General features: G+C 42.4%; 1 protein-coding gene across 1 annotated transcript; it reads left to right on the forward strand.

Moving 5' to 3' along the window:
* The first annotated feature begins 1,407 nt into the window (after positions 1–1,407).
* LOC125486956 (cyclic AMP-dependent transcription factor ATF-6 beta-like) lies at positions 1,408–10,600 on the forward strand. The gene is made up of 6 exons (XM_048616601.1): positions 1,408–1,520; positions 1,909–2,008; positions 3,512–3,579; positions 5,054–5,165; positions 5,294–5,378; positions 8,639–10,600. The coding sequence occupies exons 1-6, from the start codon at positions 1,420–1,422 to the stop codon at positions 8,902–8,904; spliced, it is 732 nt and encodes a 243-aa protein (XP_048472558.1). The 5' UTR covers positions 1,408–1,419; the 3' UTR covers positions 8,905–10,600.
* Positions 10,601–22,402: the final 11,802 nt, after the last annotated feature.

Consider the following 22,402-nt stretch of genomic DNA (forward strand, 5'->3'; position numbering starts at 1 on the left):
AGAATCCCTACAGTGTGGAAACAGGCCCTTCGGCCCAACAAGTCCACACCGACGCACAGAGCCTCCCACCCGGACCTAACCCCTACTCTCCACATCCCTGAACACTACAGGCAATTTAGCATGGCCAATCCACCTAGCCTGCACATCTTTGGATTGTGGGAGGAAATCGGAGCACTCGGAGTAAACCCACGCAGACACGGTGAACGTGCAAACTCCACACAGACAGTTGCCCGAAGGTGGAATCGAGCCTGGGTCCCTAGCGCTGTGAGGAAGCGTGGAAGCCGCAGATTAACTTAGACAGATGGAGTGTGGGCAAAGAAGCGGCAGTTGGAAGACAATGTGGAGAAGCGTGAGGTAATGCACTTTGAAGATTAGAGATGTAGACTGTTTTCTAAAATGGGAAAGGTTTTGTAAGTCTGAAGCACACAGTCTTAGTTCAATTCCTCTTAAGGTTAACATACAGGTTCAGTTGGCAGTTAGGAAGGCAAATGCAATGTTAGCATTAATTTTAAGGGCAAGAATACAAGAGAAGGGATGTATTGCTGATGCTTTATAAGGCACTAGTCAAACCCCATTTGAAATATTGTGAGCAGTTTTGTGCCCTGTATGTAAGGAAAGATGTGCTGGTGTTACACAAGAGGTTTACAGGAATGAACCGGGGGGTGAAAGGCTTGTCATATGAGGAGCAGTTGTGGACTTGGACTGTACATTTAGAAGAATAAGGAGGATCTGATTGCAGCTTACTGAATACAGATAGATCCTGGGTAGAGTGGACATGGAGAATGTTTCCACAAATAGGAAAGACTAGGACCCAAGTGATGGGTTGGCCCTTCAGAACTGAGGTGAGGAGGAATTTTTTTCATCCAGAGTGGTGATTCTGTGGAACTCACTGCCACAGAGTGCTGTGGAGGCCAGGATATTGAGGCTCTTTCAGATAGGTTCTTGATTTGTTCGGGGATCGAGCGTTTTGGGGAGAAGGCAGGAAAATGGGGTTGAGAGACAAATCAGCCGTGATCAAATGGTGGAACAGGCTTGATGGGCCAAATGACCGAATTCTGCTCCTATATCTTGTGGTCTTACAGGAAGTTTTGAGTTGGTGAAACCTGTATGTAACTCCCTTAATTGAGGTACAATGGGTCAAATGACCCCCAGAAGGGCAATGAATTCACCAAGTTCACTACTGTTTGATGGAAGTGTGTGATCACATATTAACTGATAGGACCAGTCCCTCCAGTGTGTCTTTTAAAGTGGGCTTGTAAGTTTGCATTCAAAGTGCTGTTGGTCAGTAGTAGTTGGTCAGTGGTGGTAGTCCAATTCAATCCATTGCACTGCAGTCTAAACCTATGCAGGTTGAGGCTATGCTTTTCTGAGCTCTTTCGCAATACCAGTTTGAGACTTTTTTTTTTCAGCAACATCACCATGGCTTACTCTGACGTAAAAGACTTGGTGCTTCGTGACATTGATCGGATCCTCTTCCCTTCCTCGGATTGCCGCCAGTTCAACAAAACCGAATCGCTCAGGTATGTTTAAGCTCATGAGGGTGGTTGAGGTAGGATTGAGTGGGGTTGTGTGTGTATGGGAGAGTGTTGTGGGGGCTGGGAAAGGAAGGAGGAGGATGAGAGCTGAAATGAGAGATTTCAATCCTGTCCCTGAGGTACCACTTAAGTCGCTGGAGAATCCTTTTTAATTCTTCCTCCCACTATTAGTTAGAAGTTGCACAGAAGCAAAGGTTTTCCATAACCAACCAATGTCAACCCACTTAGCCTGTTGAGAAAACCAGTTTTGGGGTAAAGTGTGTGTGTGTGTGTGTGTGTGTGTCTGTTTCTTCAGTGCTGACTAGATGATAAATTAAATGGCTGGCTATTATATTAGGAGTTTTGTTGTTTTCAATGTTTCTCTCCAATTCAGACTTGCCGATGAATTGCGTGGCTGGGTACACCGACATCAAATTGAAAGGACAAAGTCCAATGAGAAACCAAAGCGTCAAAAGAAATTTAAACAAGGCATGGTAAGTGGGGATTGCCCAAGTGCTGAACCATGTCTGTACGAGGTGAATATAAGTGTGACTGGTCCTGCTATTTACCTGTGTGTACATGTTCCCTCACCAAAGAAGTTGGCAGAGATTATTGCTTCACAAAATTAACATACATTCTCTGCTGGAGAATGGACATGTGGAATCCTTGAGGGTGAGGACTAACAGTTGTTGCCTGATCTCATCCTTGCTTGTTTTAAGACGGAGAGTCTCAGCTTTGAGCTGTTCTTCATGCTGATAGATTTGTGCTTCATTTCCCATCTTTACTCTTGAATCTCTCCACTGCTTCACCCTCTCTGTAATCTCCTCCAGTTCCACAACCCTTTGCAGTCGATGTGCTCAGCTAATTCTGGTCAGTTGCTTATCATCAGTTTGCTTTCAGTGGCTGTGCCTTTACTTGATGAGACCCGAAATATTCCTCCTTAAACACCTGTACCTTTCTGACCCCTTCAACTTTAACTAAACTTTGCTCATCTAATCCTCATAGATCCTTGTGTGGTTTGGTCCCAGGTAATGACTGATAATGCTTCTATGCAGATTTTATGTTAAAGGTGCTACTTTAAAATGCAAATAATTCAGGATGTACCCTTGCGTCTCGTAGTTTGTGGGATCAGTGCTTTATAGACACGGTCTGCCAAATTGACATTTCCTTGACGTTGTTCTTTGTGTGAGGCTGTCACTTTTCTGAGCTCCATCATAATCCAGAGTACTAACTGATGACTGATAATTGGGACAGTTGAATGCAGCCAGGATTACTTTACTGGGAACATTTTGAAATCGTTGAGCATGCACTGCTGCCTAACACCATGAAGTCTGGCGACTGTAATGCGTGCCAATTTTTCTTATTTATTCAAACTGCTGTGCAACATTGTCTGAAGAGAATGAAGATGTCAATGAAGAAATAATTTGCAAATGTTGATCATCCTATTTCATTCCCTGGGTAACCAAGGGCCCTTTAGTCAATTAATTACCTTAAATGAAATTGGTGTCATTGTTAATGATTGTCAGCTAGTTAATTTGCACGGTTTGATTTGAGGAATGTTTGTCAAGTGTCCAGGAGGATGCCAGATAATGTTTTAGATACATTTTAAGCGTATGTTACAAGTATATTTTCAGATGTGTATCAAATATGTTCAATAATTTCGCACATGTAGGTAGGTGGGTCCTCTGTTTAATACCTCACCTGCAAGTTGGCATCTCCAGCAATGGGGTACTCCTACAATTTCCTACAGTGTGGCAAATTGGGTCAACCTAGATTGTGCTCTCGGAACTCGAGAGACATTTGAACCCATGAGAACTTTCTGACCTTCATGCAGAAGTGCCCCTACAATCTGATGCTTGAACAGGATTCATTAATTTGTTCCTCTCCGTAAAAGACAAGAGGGGTAATGCTTTTGAATCCTTCTGTGTTTGTAGAATGGGTTAAGGGGAACGTGGTCAGAGGTTATTTGTTAATTGTTATCAGTGTGTCTCTTTCAGAGGGCACAGCAGAGGAAGATCAATCTGTCCAGGTTTATTTCAATTCATTCTGCGGAGTCTTCCACCAGGTGGGTACACAGAGTTCTGCCTCAGTGATTCATCCATGCATTTGGACCATCGTTTAATTTCAGATGGTTGGCTGACTCTGAATTAAACATTTCTTTCCTCACTTCAAACTGGCTTCTTTTAAGCAAACTAAGGATCATTCCTTTACCCAGCAGGCAAAAGAGGCTGTTTCAGATTTGAACTATAACAAGTAATTTCTATGAATCCTGCGGGATGCTAATCTGGCTGCGTGTTTACATTCCAAAGCTGCCTGATGTAACAGCACAGCGAAATTACAGGGAAAATGCTCTGCCTCATGATCATTAATATTGGCTTCAATTTGGGGAAGTCACAACTGATTAAAGCACATCATTCCATTTATAGAATTTCTAACTTGGAATCTTTTCATCAGAGTTTTTGTAAACTCTTGGCTACTGTGCTCCAAATATTCCACATCAGTTTGAAAATGGACTTTTTAGACTTCTTTTTTTAATTGCCCATTTTTTTGTTTTGCTGGGGTCATTCCCATCTTTATTTATCCCCTTCTTTTCCTATTTTACAAATGGTAATGTTTGCCACTACTCTACGTTGGGAGTACCAGTATATATTAACAAAATCTGTTTCCAAAGCTGTGACCATCGTCATTTTTCACCTTTTTGGGTGAGGGGTCAAATGAAGACCCCGTCAGTAAAATATTTCACGAATACCTTATTAAAGAAGACCAAGGGATTTACAAGTAGAATCTTTAGCTTTAATTATCCCTCAACCTATACCATTTTTAAAAAATACAATATAGCCATTTATCATTGCTGTTTGTAAGAGATTTCTGTCTATAATTTGGCTGGTACAGTTCCACAGCTATGGTAGTGGCGACACTTCAAGATTACTGACTATATTGCACATTGAAATGCCCTGAGATTGTAAATTTTGCCATGTAAATACAGCCTTTGTTTCTTCCTTCCTGGTGCAATGAATTTAATTCTTTCTGTGCAATTGTATTCAATAATTTATTCCCAGTACCAGAAAAAATTGATAATTGACCATTTGTTATTTTAAAAATAAAAGTGCCTCATGTCCATTCACATTCTTCGCACGCATGATCTACTGTGCTCTGAAGTTGATCTGATGTTCTCAGTCATGATGAATTGTGAATCTGTTCTACCAACCACCTGACGGAGCCCAGAGAGTGAGTGTATCACCTGGACAGCCGGTGGAGTTATTGAAAGACTTTGGTGCCACGGGAGACCAGCCAGGGTTGGAAACACCCGCAGCCCCAGGTGGTTACACATTCCCACCAGAGCTGAAAGCATTTCCATATTTAACTCCGAATCTACTCATCACACCTTGTAGTGCCTCTAAGTTGATACAGGGTCTGGGGTGAGAGCAAGAATATGGTGATCATATTGAATGGGGGAGCAGGCTCGATGGACCAAATGGCCTACTCCTCCTATTCTGTTTTCTGCTCCTGGTGGTTTAAAATGTTTTCCTTGTTGGCAGGTTGACCTCCAGTCAGTTACAGGTTTACCAGAGCCCCGAGCAGAGTTACTATGACTTCATGGATGCTATCGATAGAAGGGAAGACACCTTCTATGTGGTTTCGTTCCGAAGGGTAAATATGAGCAGTTTTTGAATGTTGCTGGTTTGTGTGCAAGCGCGTGCGCATATGTGTGTGGTGAGTGCTAATGGGCACAAGCATGTGGCAGGATTTAAATCTTAACTTCCTCTACCCTGTTACAGGATCACCTGCTGTTACCAGCTATCAGTCACAACAAGACCAACAGGCCGAAGATGTCCCTCGTGATGCCAGCTATGGCAGTGAATGGTAAGCAAGAGTGCCGCCTGCTTAAAGTTGAACTAGACCATCTGAGAACAGAAACAAACCATTTGAACGAACATTTTGAATGTGTTTCCTCTTGATTTCAAAATACTATTATATAACTGAAATGAAAGCATTTAAATGCTGGAGAAACTCGACGGCACTGGCAGCGTCTGTGGTGAGAGAAGTGAAATTAAATTTTGAACCCAGTGATTGTTTACATTTCAATTTCCACATTCCAATCTATCTCTGATCATTCCATTATCTGACAAGAATCTAGCCATCTACATCTTAAAAATATTTAATGACCACCACCCCCACCTCCACCTTCCAAGGCTTAGAGTTCCAAAGTCAGAGAACACACAAAAAATAATTGAGCTCAAAGCCTAATATTAAAATAGTATCCCAAGTTCTCAACTCCCCTGTGAGAATAAATATCCTTTCCCACACACTAGTCAAGACCATTCAAAGTTTTATACACTTCAGTCACACCTCACAGTACCAAATTCCAGTGAAAGTACGCCCAGCCTGTCCAACCATTCGTCCTAAGACAACCCAATCCTCCAGGTAGCTTCTCTGAATGGCCTTCAACACATTTATGTCCCTGCCTATGAGCAGACCAAAATGCACACAGCAGTCAAGATGCAATCTCACCAATGACCTATACAACTGAAGTGAAACATTCTTACTTCTGAGATAGTAAGAACTGCCGATGCTGGAGTCAGAGATAACACAGTGTGGAGCTTGAGGAGCACAGCAGGCCAGGCAGCATCAGACAAGCAAGAAAGCGGACGTTTCGGGTTGGGTTCCTCATAACACAGGATAACTTTCTATTAGCCTTAATCACTTGCTGTATTTGTGTATTAACTTTGTGACATATACTATTCAGTAAATTTCTCTGATGCAGCAGTGCTTCTCCTGAGCAGCTGTGGCGGTGTTGTTGAGCAGGTTACTTGGACTTGCATGCACCTGTGCTGACATGTAAGGCTGTACATTTTTGAAGGCTTTCATAACACGTCTACATTCTTGGAGAAGATCCTCAAATTTTACAGGATTTGCTCTCAAACTGCAATTCCTTCTCTGTTTTAATTGAAACTGTTTCATGAAGGAATCCTTCTGTGTTGGGCTCCAGGCAGCTGTCGGTCTCAATGCTGTCATTACAGTCTAATCTTGTACCTCGGCTGTACCGACAGGTGGCTGTGGAAATCTGTGATCTGTTTAGCGATGGGTGGTACATACCAAAAAAAAAATGAACGTTTGGACTTGCACAGACCGGTAACCCAATAGCAGCAGTCCTTTGAATTTTTTTTTTAAGAAATGTTGTCAGCATCTCAAAGCAGAAGTTGCCTAGCTTTAACTGTGGAAGTGTTCCCTTTGTCAGCTTACTTTAAACTAACTGATCCTGATATCTGTCCATAAACAGAAAATCTATTCCCTCCAGCAAGTGAGTCAATTAACTAGAAGGAAGTGATTTTAGATTGTTGGTGAAATATCTGGGTGTGGGGAAGGGCAATTTTTTTCATTGAGCTATCAGGATCTGGGACAACAAATATTTTTGCGGCTTATTGTTAGTTTTATAAGATTTGGCAGGTACTTGAACCAAGGGGAAATTACATGGTCATGGTTAAAAGATGGGGGTATGGTGCCAAGGACAAGTGTTCTTTCAAAGAGCCAGCACAGGTACAATGGAGTGAATGGACTCCTCCAATGCTGTTGTTTCTATGATTCTACTGCAGAAAACGTGCATGAGGATGGAGAGCAACCTCTGCAATCAGGAAAGGCCAATCAGTCTGTTCTGCAAGGATTGCCACTGGTACTTCCCTGTCTAACCTCATAGCATCCACTGACCCCAATTTCCTACTGATAGCCAAAAGACAGGTCCTAACCAAAGGTACAACAGGAGATAATTTCATCCTGCAGGTCTGCACAAATAAAACTCAAACAAAACTGTTAAGGTCTCCATAAAACTCGTTTTCTCCTCATAGCCTCCCATGGCACTGTTTTTGAAGAACAGCAAAGGAATCTTCCTGGTATCCTGGAGCCATCAGACATACCACAATAAAATTGCTTTTGACAAAAAGGTGGAGTTATGTTTGTGGGATCTTGCTCTGCCTGACACTCCTTGCTACAATTTCTACGTTACATTAGTGACAATACTGCAGTAAAGCCCTATGGAGCAACTTGGGGTTGTCGCAGTGACTGTGGGATGTTGAATGTCCACCCAAGAGGTAATGGACATCTTGGTTAAATGCAACAGTTCCCTTACACAGCACAGCCACACATTACTGTGATTCAGCTCCTTGAGAGCAGTTTATTTGTGGCCCGGCACGAATGCTTCACTCAAAGCCTATGCGGCATCACATGACCTCAACCCAGTGGCCGACGTAACTTTTCCCCAACATAAAAACTGTGTTTTATTCCTCCTGCTCTACACAAATGTCCTGCTCCCTCTAATTTGCTTTCCTTGTAGTCATGAGCAAGGCTGACCGTACCTGTCATAACTTCAGGTCATCTTAGCCAGTGAGATGTGATCTGGTATAATGTGGCAACCATTTGATACGTAGTAAGCTCCACCAAACAGGTAAGAGATGTTTTTTTTTGTGGAAGTGCAAAAAAACAGCAGATGCTGGAAATTTGAGCCAAAACCAGAAATAATTGGAGAAACTCTGTAGGTCTGGCTCATCTGTGGAGTGAAAGCAGAGTCAACGTTCAGATCCAGTGACTTTTCCTTTGCTTTAGATGATGTTGATTGAGGGATAAATATGACGAGGTCACTGAGGAGACCTTCCCTGCGCATCTTTTTCCGAGAGAGCAAATTGAGTCTCATCTGAAAGATGGTATTTCTGACAGTACCGCACTCCTTCAGTTCTGCACTCGGACTGCTGGTTTACATTTTGTTTCCCAAAGTCTCTGGTTTGGGATTGAACCCACAACCTTCTGATTCAGAGCCAAGAGTGCTTCCTACTGAGCCACAGCTGATCAATCGTAAAGTGGAAAGTTGGAATCCTTTCCATAAATTTCCATAAAGGAAATCAGCTGAAAAATTTCAAAACTGGGGGTGACAAGAGTTTTTGATAAGAGTATTGAGGACTGTGGAATCAAGATGGGTAAATAGAGTTGTAATACAGATCATCAGTGGTCTGATTGAAGAGCAGAATAGGGGCCATGTGAAGTGGTAGTCTAAGATTCAACATGTAGCAAGCAGTATTTTCTTTTTCATGTATTTCTCCAAACCTAATGCATTCTCTGTTTTCCTTTTCCCTCAGAGAGCCTGCACAACACCACACGAGGTTACGAGGTGATGATGCAGATCGATTGTGAGGTGATGGACACCAGAATTATTCAGATCAAGAGCTCGTCGGTGCCCCCTTCTCTCCGGCAGCCTCAGCACAATGGCACGGGTTCCTACCACCCACACAGCAACACCAGCAGGGCACCCAGTGCCAGGAGGCTACGGCCCCCACCCCTACCCATCTCTGCACCGAGCACCAAGGACCCACTGTACCTCACAACAGAAGACGGTGAAGTGTAGTGCTGGTGTTTCCTAGCTCTGTGCCCTGTTTTACAGTCCCACCCACCAGGAAGCGAAAAGGATCATTGATTGACTGGAGAAGTTCTTCATTTGTTGTCCTTCCCCACCTCCTGTTCCCCTCCACAAACACCTCCTGCAAAGACCTGACAATTCCGCTTTAAGGTTACAAATGAAACTTGGTACTGGGTGGTGTGGTGGAGGCGTGAGGGAAGATTCTGATTGCTTTTAAGCTTCTGTAAAAGGGACAAGGACCAAATTGTGCTCGCCATCTTCCTATCTTGGAAAGCTGTAACACGTTATCTACTGCTTTTAAGGTTCCCAGAGCTGTGGCTCCACACGAGTCTTTAGTGATGGTGAAAACCAAGTTCCTAGGAAGTTGTGCAGATTTGCAGTAATGGCTTATAATTCCACTACCATAACTGTGAAATATTTTTTAGGCCTGTTCTCCCCTTTTCCTTCTTCAGCCCCTAGTGATTCTGGAATATGGCCTCGTACTTCACGTTTTTCTGGAAATGACCACACCAGCAATGAACGTCCGGTCCACCGTGCTGACCTATTGCATGTAACTCTTGTGTTTATCCTTAATCCTTTTGCACTATGCAAGTTGTTTATTTCCCCCTTTCTGTTCTGAATGTGAAGCTGCATTGCAGTTGCACAACATGCAGGTGGCCTGTGCCAGCACAGCTTGCTGTAAATACACTGATGAAACTCAGAGCAGCCCAACAAGCTGGAGCATCACTATAATGAGATTGGACTTTTGCCCTGTAAACTGTGTGTAAAGAAAATATCCCAAAAACTGTTGTGTAATCTTGGTTTGGCTGTCTCAGGGTCCATATTTACACTGTCATGATTTGGCCATAACGATTTTGTCCTTACTGTTCCAATTTAATCCTGTCCAGTTACTTGATGGCGACAAACCATTTTTAATCTCACGCAAGCTGAAATCTATAATTGACTACTGTCCATCATCCCTAATCTGTTTGCTTTCCAATGAAAATGTTTGCCATATTTTGTTTCTGGCTCCATTACCATGTATAGTACAGAATAGGAATTTCACTGTTAAGGAATGTACATTGGTTTTCTGTTATGTTGTCATTCTGTTTACTGATGATTGCGTGTGTGTCCTTGTGCACTTGTGTCCCACATTGATGTTCAGCACAATTTGGCATTTGTGGTTTGATTTTTATTTGCCTTCATGTGTTCCAAATCATCAAGCATTAATTTTTGCTGTTGTAAAGCAGGGGCCCTTGCTTCACTTATGGGAGGTGATGTGGGGCTCAATAGCTCGGTCATAATTGAGGTGCCTTGGTATGACTGGGATTTCGTAGTTTCACAAAAGGAGGAAATACAGTTGGAGCCAATCTAACGTCCAGCCATTTTCTGACTTTTTTTCTGTTTGTTACAATGCCCTCACCAGGGGCTGTGTCTAACTTGTTTACAGTTGTATTTAAGCGAATAGCAAGTCAGGGATGGCAAGAATATTTTGCATGATTTGCAGCCGCACCAGCCCAGGGTGAAGTGTAAAAATCTATCAACGTGTGACGAAAATCCTGCCCAACCCAACATTGACTGTGGATTCGTCGCTGAGCAATGACTCACCAATGTGATGGCTCCCCAAGTTGTTAGCTGACCTGTGTCTACATATAAACCTAATGTTGGTTTTTTTTTGTACAAAATTATATAATTTATTATTTAACTTTTTTTTTAGTGTGGTATATTTCTCTCTCTGTCTCTCAAAGTCTTCAGAGCAGACCAACTTTCCATTTGACATGAAACTGAAATATGCAAAAGCCTTTTGCTACACTCTCCTCCCCTCCACCAGAAATGAAGTTTCAAATTGTCTTTATTGATCGACTCCTGACGAGTACTCAAGTAGAATCACACAAGCGGGTCAATATTTGTAATTGTTTTGCGATTGAAGGTGAACATTTTCTTAAATTTTCTGTTTGATTCTATGGTTTGGCACCCCAGTGTGTATATTGACAGACCTTTCACTGGAATTGCATTAATGGCAAAGGGCAGAAGGAATTGAATTTTGATGTGTGCCAGTTTCAGCAGTGCTCCTGATGGTTCTACAGAATATTACTGTAGTGAAATGCCTTGAGTACTGACCCTTTCGGGCCTGGAGCAGGCCGAGGCCATTGAACACCTCAGCCTTGTTCCATCATTCAGCTGGATTCTGGCTGATCTGTACATTATTTAGGAAGAAAGAGTTTATTGCAATTATACAGTACTTTATGTAACTTCTGTACCTCCCAAGGCACTTTACCAAACATGTTCCGTTCCCTGTCATATATAGCTGCCATTGTAATACAGGAAACACGGTAGCTAATTTGCATCCAGCACACTTTCACAAGCAGCAGAACTGAGCAAAGAATTGGTTTCCGTGTTGGCCAGGCCATCAAGCCTCAACCTCCCCTGCTGCACTTCCACCTGTGTCATGCCATGTGTTTTGGTTTTGAAAAACTGATAGACTGGCCCATTTTGACGGTGCCCTGCCTGCTTAATATTGCACCGAGTGTTAGCCAAGACACTCTGTTCCAGTCTCTGCATTAGGACTCGAACACACAGCCTTCTCACTCCAGCAAGAGTGAGTGAATGTTGACCCACTCACCCAGGGCTTGCCACCCTGATCTGTCAGTGTGAATTTTGATATTTTAAGTAATGTGGCTTTTTGAGGGACAGTTGGCAGATTTCCTTCACCCTTTATGGAATAACTGCATCCTGCTTTTATTCCTACCTTTAAGGTGGAGCAGCCTTGATTTCTATTAATTTGCATCATGAAAATAATTTCTGAATGCTGTGTCTTCCTTAGTGAATCCTTTTATTTTAAATATGGTGTGCTGGTACCCCCGTTGCTGCTTTCTAGAGATCCTAATATGAAAAGAAAAAGGGCATTCAGCCCTCGGACTGTTCTCCTATTTAGTTAGATTACAGCTGATCTGTGTCTTAACTTCCTCCACTCTCCTCTTCTATAGCCCATAATGGGGCATGCCCAACAAAAAGACATATCATTTCCTCTGTAAAAATTCAACATTGTTCCCAGCCTTTTGAGGGTGTGTTCCACATTGTATGAGCAAGTCTTTTCCTCATTTTGTTCAATTTTAAGGTTATACTTTCTTGTTCTGGAACCGGCGGAACTGGTTTCTGTTTTTCTGAGTTATGAGTTTTTTTTTGTAAACTCCAACAATCAAATAATGCCTCAATCTTTACTCAAGGGAATACAAGCCTGATCAATGTCCTCCTAGTTTAACTGTCTCAGCCCTAGTTTTATTCTGGTTAGCTGCACCTTCCCCAAGGTTACTATTTCTGGCCTAAGCCTCTTGCTGGGATTGGATCTGAACAAGCAGAGATCTCGTTGAGATGAAGGTCTTTATTCCAACAGTCTTCCATGATGTGATGTTGTAGTCAGATTTTATTTCTACTTGATGTTTCTGTTGTCATTCTAGTAGCATTTTACCATTTAAAGCTTAGCGAATTTAAATTGGAGAATCCCACCCGGTGCCATGGTACAAAGTCTGTACAATTTTTGCATTGGTTTAGAGAGTTGTTTACAGCACGGAAGGGAGCTATTCATTCCCTCGAATACTTGCCAGGTCTCTAATAAGTCAGTGCCGCTCCCTCTCTGTCTTCCTAGATGTTTATTTTCCTCATAGAATCTGACTTCCCTTTTAAATCTTTGATTGCCTCTGCTTCCATCACTTGTGGGTGTTGAATTCTGAGCTTGAGCCCCATTTTGGGAAGCCCTGCTCTAATCCTGCACTGCCATCTGATGGGAATGGTTGTTCGTTGGCTAGAGAAGCTGGGATTATTCTTCTTTAATTAGATGATGAGACATTTGGCTATTTTGGGGTCACTAAGAAGAATGCCTTGTCCAGGTCTGTGCATCGCTCATCGATGTATTACAACCTGGTGTTGACAGAGGATGAGGCAGATACATCACACCAGGAAGTCTAAAAGGACTAATTCGCCAAGCAATGGACATCCTCCATCAACTGGGACATGAAACTGAGAGCCCTGTATCTCAGTTGCACTAGCCCGCCACCAGTAGTCTTATTCTATAATACTAAACAAAGCAACATTAATGTATAATAATTCTGAATATAAGTACTAAAATAAAAAACAAAAATGATAAACAGAGAACATTAAAAATTAAGTCATTAAATTACATTAAGATGCCATAGCTTTTTTTAAGTATCCACCCACCACTGATTTTAAAAACCCTTATGATGGTGCCACCATATCCTCCAACAGTCTGCTGAATTCCGGCACTAAAGGATCAGTGAAAGTTATACATGGTGAAAAACTGGACAGAGATTATTGCCTTGTTCAACTGTTACTGAAAATTTGTAAAAGTTCCAGTGTCAGGGCTATAGTTAAGCATGAGACGTCCTGAGCGAAGGACTTAAATCTGTGAATCTCAAAGACCCTCATGAGGTTGTTCAGTTTGAACCATTTCTCTAGAGTGCCCATGACAAATCTGAAATGAACAGGTTCAGATCTGCCAATCAGTTCCTTGATCTCATGGCCAAGGTGTTAATCCTTTTTTGTTCCAAGCAATTTCCATTGTCTTATTATCGTCTTCAAATCATACTGAGACATCATCGACTGTGGTGACTTTGTCTTTCTTGAAGATCAAATCCATTTTCTATAAGCATCTGTCCTGGTATTTTAGCCTTGGCTCAATGGATGTTATCCACCCTTAGTTTCCAACTTATTGCTTTAACTTGACAACAATCTTGGAATGTGATTTGTGTGTTTTTGATGAATAGGAACATCCTTGAGACGTTCCAATTTTCCAGAGTCCTTACATCTGCACCACTCCTTAACCATGAGCGGTCTGCCTCTTGAAAGTGATCCTGGTAGGATATAAATTACAATGTAATAGTTAGCCATTGATTAACCTTGATGATTTGATATTGTATAAAGCTTTAATTGAGACCGAATCATTTTTAAAATAATTGATCCTAGATCTTTGGCTCTTCAACTATTAACTATTTAGCATTTCCCAATCTCTCCACATCATATTGTTGGTCAAAGTAACTATTTCTGATATTTTGGGTTTGGGACCAGTGTGATTCATGGACTCCTTCATGTCTACTGTGGGATTACTTTTTGGAAGGTCTCAATCTTCAGGATCTTAAGTTCTTGTACTCCTTTCGCAATGTCAGAGAACTGCAATGAGGCCTGTATTACAAGTTCTACAGATGCTTTGAGTACTTGCCGTTTCCAAATAATAGCAGCTGGGATTTGTATCTTGAGCTTGGGCCTACCTAGACCACCGTCCTAGTTCTTGGCATATATCTCAGTCAAATGTGGCATGAAATGGAGAAACTGGTGGCATTGCGGATGATTAAGTCAAGTTTTTGAAGGGTAATCTGGGATGCTTCTATGAGGATCAAGTGATAATAATACTTATTATCCCCATATTTCCTGAGGAGTTTGATTTTCTGAATTGAAGAGAAAGCAGCCTGTATTTTTCCTCCATATATTTCAAACTTTCTTAAGCTGTGTCCTCTTGGCCTGGGAGTGATTGCGTGTGACTCGGCTCCATTCATTAGAGAGTCAGTGAAGCTTTCCACAAGCTGTAAACCAAGCCACCCTTCTTACTTAATAGTTTGCGAGCTTGCGTTAATTGATAGCCCATCTCCTAGTGTTTAGGGTTGCAAACTGGACAACAGACAATCCTTGTATCTCTCAGATGACTTTTGAGTACTATCCTCCTCATTAAGACCAACCTCTGAGATGTCTTCACCAGTCTCATCATGCAGTAGTGGTTTTGCTACCACTTGGGTGTTCTGCAACACTGTTTATCAGAAATTTGCTTGGAAGTTTTGTATTTAGGATACTGGCAATCTTTTTGTTTATGACAGAGTTAAGATGAGAAGTTGTTTCTTCTGTCCATTTTGTAAACTCTCCTCTGTAGCTTTGCATTGACTTTTAAGGTCTCCAGATGTTTTTCATTGCGTAGCACTGCCTGTCTACAGGCAAAGCGAATCCTTGATGAGAATGTTAGCTCATACACAGAATATGCATAGGCCCCAAGTTAGTTTAAGCTGGTCTTATGCCACTGCATTAGCATAGTGACAGGCTATTGCATGATCTTTTCTACTTTTCTCACATTTGGAGCACATAATTCAGATGTTATTGATCTGATGTTTCTCAACCCTTTGGACACAGGTGCCTAAGAAAGAAAGTAGAGAGCTGAAGAATATGCAAAATAACCTTTCAGTGGAGTAAGTGTACCACAACCTCATTTACGGTGGTTCAGTCATATGTCCGATCAATGATGACAGGCTCCATGTATATATGCTATCATTTCAGATATTATTATTTTTTAATTCATTCATGGGATGTGGGTGTTGTTGGCTGGACCAGCATTTCATACCCATCCCCAATTGTTAAGAGTCAACCACATTGCTGTGAGTCTGAAACCTCTTTTGGCCAGACCAGGTAAGAAAGGCAGTTTCGTTCCTTGAAGGGCATTAGTGAACCAGATGGGTTTTTCCCAACAATTGACAATGGTTTCATGGTCATCATTAATCTCTTAATGTCAGAATTTTTTAAAAATTAAATTCAAATCCCACCATCTGCCTGGGTCTCCAGAACATTACCTGGGTCTCTGGATTAATACTCTAGCGATAATATCACTGGGCCATCGCCTCCTCATTGCCAATACTATTGTCGACCACTTCAGTCGAAGTTGTTGTAACCAAATCTCTGCATCTTCTGTTCCAGAAGAATTGTGTCTCAATGCTGGTGGTACACTGTATTGACTGGGCTGCCCATATGTTTTCTTCAATCACAGGCACATCAGTGTCTACCAGAGCACCCAGTCCTTTAGGGAAGGTTGATCACTGTTTAAAATCATAAAGGATTTTGATAGAGTAAGGAAGGTTTCCAATGGCCACGAGAAACAATAAGGTAATTTGCAAAAGAACCAGAGAGAATTGGATGAATACTTGAAGGTCTTGCAAAAGCAGTCAACAGCAATTTGCATTTATGTAGCACCTTTTGACATCATAAAAACACACCCTCAGCAGCAATATAAAGCAAAATGAAAACTGCATAAGAAGAAATGAGGGCAAACATTATAAAGCTTCATCAAACAGCAGAAGTGGCACTAACTGGAGAGCTCTTTCAAAAAGCTACAACAGGCATGGTAGGCAAATGACCTGTATGCTGCAGCATTCTATGGTGGAGTGAACAAAAATGAGTAGCAGATGGCTGCCTGTTTTGCATTTCATCATGCTATGATCAGCATTATTTTGATGTATTTTTGACTTTGCTTGCACTGACTCATTACTCAGTTTTGTTTCGTGTCATTGTTACTCCTACCTTTGCCTGTCCCCATCCCACTTCAAGTCTTCAGGCCCAGCCTGTTTGTTTAACACCATTGATTCAATTACTGTAATTGAATCAGTGACATTATACTGCAGGTGAGAATGCACTAATGCTGCATCAGGTTTCACTTTTCAATTTTAAAAGAAAATCATGTGTGTAACTAAGTCTGGAACTGAGGTATAATGAGCTATTCTCTAGTTTCCTTCCTTCAATCAGAGATTTTAGGAGGGTCTACCATCAAAACGTGACCCAACTTCAACTGTTTATCCAATTTAATCCCTCTTCCATTGCCCCAACAACAGCATTATGAGCCCCAATCGAAACTGACGCACTGAGGAACATTACTATAGTTGAAGCTGCATCAAATCAAGTGGTCAAATTTTTAGTGTAAATAAATGATCATTGCTGCAAAATGAGATGTGCTGCCTCACTCATCAGGTCAGAATTGCAAAACTGCCAAATTTCTCAAGGAAAGGGCAACAAAGGACTGCCTGGTGCATTCACCTTGAGCTAAAGGCAACATTTTGACCAAGCAGAATATACTTGCAAACCATTGGGCATCCTGTTCTCAGACAGTATAAACTCCAGTTTCATTCCCCATTCCCCCCTCCCCACCCTTCGAAATTGGTGTTCTTGCAATTCTATCCTGATGAGTACATGACAGAACATTTTGGCACCGAAGTCTTTTTACAGCAATGCTGAAATTGTGTACCACCAACCAAATCAGTGATATAGTTTGTCTGTCTTTAGTATTAGTGTGGACACCCTTTAGGAATTGTCTTGAGTAAGCTTAGTTGGGATTGAGACTGTTTCTGCAGAAGTCTCATGAGATGTTAGGATGATGGCTACAACTGTATCTGAAGGCAAGTGGCTTCTTTAGGTCACAACCTTACGTGGTTGCAGTGGTTCCAGTGTTGGAGTGTGTGTGACATGTCCTTGTTTCAAGCAATCCTAGTCTTCCATCTGTTTGTCATTTTGACTCAAGTCAAGTAGATGCTTGAAATTAAAGTATTCCACCCATTGTGTGTGTGTGTGTGTTGAAGCGTAGTTAGTACAAGAAGAGAAAATGGGGTGATGCAGTTAATTGCTGTTATGAGATTTGGTCAGGTAGTTTTAATGAACATTTTACTGACGCACTGAAAAAAAGGGGCTTGTGTCTCCTGTAAATTTTCCTAGATGTTGACAAGTTGGACTTCTGTTGTACTTTCTTACAGTTACTCTTCATTTCCTTTAGATTATCAATGAACCATTATTCTGTGATTTGATATCTTCACATCTTTTTCTGGTGTTTTATATCTTTATAGCTGGCAGTTAGTTTTGATGGGGGTGTGGTGCAAAAACAAAACACAGGTAGCTGCAGTCATTGACATGTGCTTGTTACAGTTCTGTAAGACTGTTTGGCTCAAACGTCACCTCCAGATCCAAAACAGTCCAAGGCTTTTGTCTCTACTGTGGAATTGAGGAGTTTATTTCAAAATATTGATTTTGTGTTGATTTCCTCCTGACCTCCCATTCACCAGTTTTAATCAGTGTGCTGGTAGACTTTTTTGAAAATTCATTCACAGGCTTTGGGTGTTGCTGGCTAAGCCAGCATTTATTGCTCATCCTTCATTGCCATGAAAGGATTTGACAGTCACCCACATTGTTGTGGGTCTTGTCACATGTAGGCCAGACCAGGTAAAGATGGCAGATTTCCTTCCCCTAATGTCATTGTGGGTCACTGCAGCTGGACTGCAGTGGTTCAAGAAGGCAGCTCAAGGGCAATAAATGCTGGCCTGTCAGTGACGCCCACTTCCCACAGATAAATACAAAAGAAAGGATATTAGTGAACCAGATGGGTTTCTATGACAATCACTGACGATTACGTAGTGGCTATTGACTAGGCGGTTCTTCCCAGATTTTTATTGAATTCGAATTTCACCATTTGACATAATCGGATTCGATCCCATCTAATGTTCTCCCAGAACGTTAGCCTGGTGTTCTGGATTAGAAGTCTAATGACAACCATTATGGCTGCTATGATCCTCTTTGTTGTAGTTGCAATCCCGTTTAGTTTTTTAATTCCTATTCCCCTTTGCATTGTCAGCTATCCTTATAGCTAGACGTTAAACTGTGGAATTCCCTCCTCTCCTCCTCCCCTCCTCTCCTCCCCCCCTCCTCCTCCTACCCCTCTTCCTCTTCCTCCTCCTCCCTCCCCTCCTCCTCCATCACCTCTTCTCCAGTAAGACACCTTAAAAACCTAACCTTTTAACTAATCATTCAGTCCCTTGTCCCTTGTCCTAATATCTTCTTATGTGGCTTAGTGTGGGATGTTATTTGATAATACCTCCTATAAGAAGTACCCTGAGAGGTTGAAAGCAGTCTACAAATGTAAGCTGTTGTTTTCTTTTCAACATCCCTTTTCAAATCCCTCTTTATCACCCAGAATTCAATTGCATGATTCCTTACTGCACTAACCTAATTACCTAATATATGCACGGTGTCTCTTGTTCAGTGTTATTGCTCAGAATAGGGCTCTTTACAGTTTTGGCATAACATTCTCCAACTTGCTCTTGGAGTTGGCCAAGGAACATGAAGTAGAATTCAATCCGCTGTTTGTCGTTGTTCCATAATTATTTTGCCAGTTAAGAAATCTGTTAACACCCAACTCACTTTCTGACTTGCCTCCAGCAGCATTTGTATCAAAGCTTGAAAGGTCTGAATGGCCTATTTCTGGTCCTAAGTGGTATGTTTGTCTGTAAATTATGTCCTGTCAGCATGTCCAGCACTTTGAGTGAGAAATTGCTTACTGGTGTGACCCTGTATATTGTGCTGAGTCATTGAAAGCGCCCCCACCTCCAAACCACCACCACCACCGTCCCCCCCACACTCCCAACCACCAGTATCAAGAGGAACAAGGTGAACAGATATCGAAAACAACAAGCCCTGAAGATCACAGCGGATCAGACAGCATCCATGGAGAGACAGGAAGCTGACTTTTCGAGTCTAGATGACACTTCTTCAAAGCTCTGATGAAGAAGCATCTAGACGCGAAAACGTTAGCTTGCTCTCCCTCCATGGACGCTGTCTGGCCCTCTGTGATCTCCAGCGTTTGTTGCTTTCAGTACAGATTCCAGCATCTGCCCTAATTTGCCCTTAAGAACGAACAGATAGATGGAACGTTACCCGCCAGTTCCATCAATCTTAAACATGTCAGATAACATTTAATGTTCTTCACTAAAGAGGCCACAAGCCTGGAGTGTGAGAGAATAAATATCTCCTTTTGCGTATATTATACTTTTCCTTTAAGAAGTAAGCTCGCCTCATTTATAATGGTCACGGGAGTTAATATGCTGGAGTTGCAGCGACTTCAAACAATTTAACGGGACATCTTTGGGGCGGTTTGAAGCAAAGGTAGGGTCTGTTTTTTTTCCGCATAATCACGCTGTCAGACCTGCTCGATGCGAGATGCTGAAGTGAGTTGTATCAGGTTTCTTAGTTTTGGTACCCCGCTGTGCTGGACGGCATTATGAACTATTCAGAAGGAGAGCTGGAAGCAGGTACATTAGTAGCCTTGTTCTGAAAGTGGCCCATGCACGCAAGAGGCAGAGACTAGCGGTGAGAATTAAATGGTGTGGTAATGCCAAGAGTGAATGCAAGTACTTGTCTGATCTCATCAACTATGCAAATGTCTGTGTTAGATTTTTCTTGTGTAAATAACTTTTTTTTAAATTTCTGAAATATGATGTAAAATTGTGGCATTTTTAATAAAGGTGTTAGAAACAAAGTGATCTTTTAATAACCTCATTAGAGTTCACAAATGGGTGTGCTCCGTGACTTGAAGGTCTGCCAGTGTCAATGTCAATGTTGAGCTCTGTCAGTGTCGCGCTGTGTTCGGGTCTGTCTGTTGTTGCACTGTGTGTAAGGGTCAGTCAAAGTCACCGTGTGTGTTTGTATGTGTACGCACGTATCACTGAATGTAGGAGGCGGGTGTCTGTGTGTAAGGGTCTGTGTCACTGTATAAGAGTCAGCCAGGGTCACTGAGCATCCCTTACACTGTGCGCGTGTCTATGGAATCGACGGTCTTTGTCACTTATGCGAGAGTGCAGTTATGTTTCACTGTGTGTGTAAGGATCTTTCTGTGTCAACGTCGTTGTTGCAGGAGGGATGGGAGAGGGTCTGGTCTGTTCGGCATTGTAGCTACTTTTTTCTTGTACATTCCACTGAGAGATTAAAACATTCCAGTTGTTCGGTTGACGGGATCAAACCCAGATTTAATGAGGTGACGATATTGATCGGATTCGCACACTGCTGTGGTTTCTATGATGTTCCCGTGATATATTAAGACAGTGTAACCTCAGCTCAATGCTGGGGAGGGTGAACGTATGTCCTCGGTTTGGTTATCAGGATAGAGAAGTGAGCAGTGTGTGGTCAGGATGACTTTGTAGCGCTCGTGGTGTCTGATGTTCTGCCAAGAAGATATTTCTGTTCTTCTTTGGCTTTCACCAGCCCAATCCCAGCAAACATCGTTTTGTTGTGGGGAACAGCTGTCGTGTATTTGGTGTTGAGAGATTCCAGTCCTCCTCACACTAGGCAGCTGTACCCTATGAAAGGGGTTGGCTGGGAAACGATCAGGATTTAGGGCTTTGGCTGCATTCCGAGTGATATCTAAATCGAGATGACGAACAATGTTCATCCAGCCCTGCACCTTGTTGTCTCGGATTCTCCAGCATCTGCAGTTCCTACTATCTCTGACGAACAATATTCTCGGGTTGCAACAGGATCAGTTACGTCCACTTGGGGTGTGGTGGAAAACCAAACTGAGACAGTACAACCGGGTGCTGATCGGCCCATCACCTTTCTGTTAAATCTTGGAAAGACCTTACCTAATTGACCCGCCCCTCCCCAAAACAATATCGACCTCTCTCTTTTTGAAAGGCTGCTCGATTCTAGTCTCCCTGCTATAGGAAAGATGTTGCCGACCGTGAAAGGGTGCAGAAAAGATTTACAAGGATGTTGCCGGGGTTGGAGGGTTTGCGCTATAGGGAAAGGCTGAATAGGCTGGGACTATTTTCCCTGGAACGTCAGGTGCTGAGGGGTGACCTTACAGAGGTTTAATAAATCGTGACGAGGATAGGGTGACTAGCTAAGGCCTTTTACCCAGGGTAGGGGAGTCCAAAACTGGACGGCATAGATGAGAGAGGAAAGATTTAAAAGGAGCCGAAGGGGTAAATTTGTCATGCAGAAGGTTGTGCAGGTATGGTATGAACTGCCAGAGGAAGTGGTGGATGGTTATACAATTACAACATTTAAAAGGCATCTGGATGGGTATTTGAATAGCAAGGGTTGAGAGAGATATGGGGCAAATGGGACGAGATTAATTTAGGATAGTTGGTCGGCTTTGACGAGTTGGGTTGAAGGGCCTGTTTCCTTGATGTACAACCCTATGACTGTATGGCTTTAATTCAAAAAATACTCTGTTCCCTCCAACCTTAATTCCCGCCAGGTGCATTCCTTGTGTTTTTTTTAAAAAGAACCCCACCCCCACGTAACCCACTTTTTGCCAATCCGCTTAAATCGCTATCCTCTGGTTATCTAACCTTGTGCCAGCGGAAATCTGTTTTCCCCATTCCCCCTTCTATTAAACTGTGGTGAAATCGCCCCATAACGTTTTACTCCTCTAAGGAATACCACGCCAGTCTCTGTAGGCACTCATATCCTCACCCCCATCGACTTTCTCGGCATGCTCGCTAGATCCTTCCGAATGTGCTGCGGGGCGTGTGGGGAGGGGGGGTCGCAAATTTACGGGGAGAAGTGTAATATTTCTGAGCTCTGGGGAGTTTTTACAAGTTAGGCGCTTTATTGCAGAGAATTTTTTTAAAAAACAAAGTTTCAACATGTGAGCTGACAAGACAGAATTTTTCATTTGGCCAAAACCATATTGCCCTGGAGAAGGTGGTGGAGAGTCAACATATTGTGCTGGTACATTACACTGCTGTAGCCATGGAGGCAGTGCTAAGATTTTCATCCAGCCACATTAAAGGACCAGCGATAAAGCTGCAGCTGAGGATGGTGAATGGCTTGGAGGGGACTATGCAGGTAGCGGCGTTCCATGAATCTGCTGCCCCTGTGCTAGAGGTCGGAGATTTGGAAAACGCTGTGAAAGGAGCCTCTT

This window comes from Rhincodon typus, chromosome 35 (genome assembly GCF_021869965.1).
Source record: "Rhincodon typus isolate 14 chromosome 35, sRhiTyp1.1, whole genome shotgun sequence".
Classification (NCBI taxonomy): Eukaryota; Metazoa; Chordata; class Chondrichthyes; order Orectolobiformes; family Rhincodontidae; genus Rhincodon; species Rhincodon typus.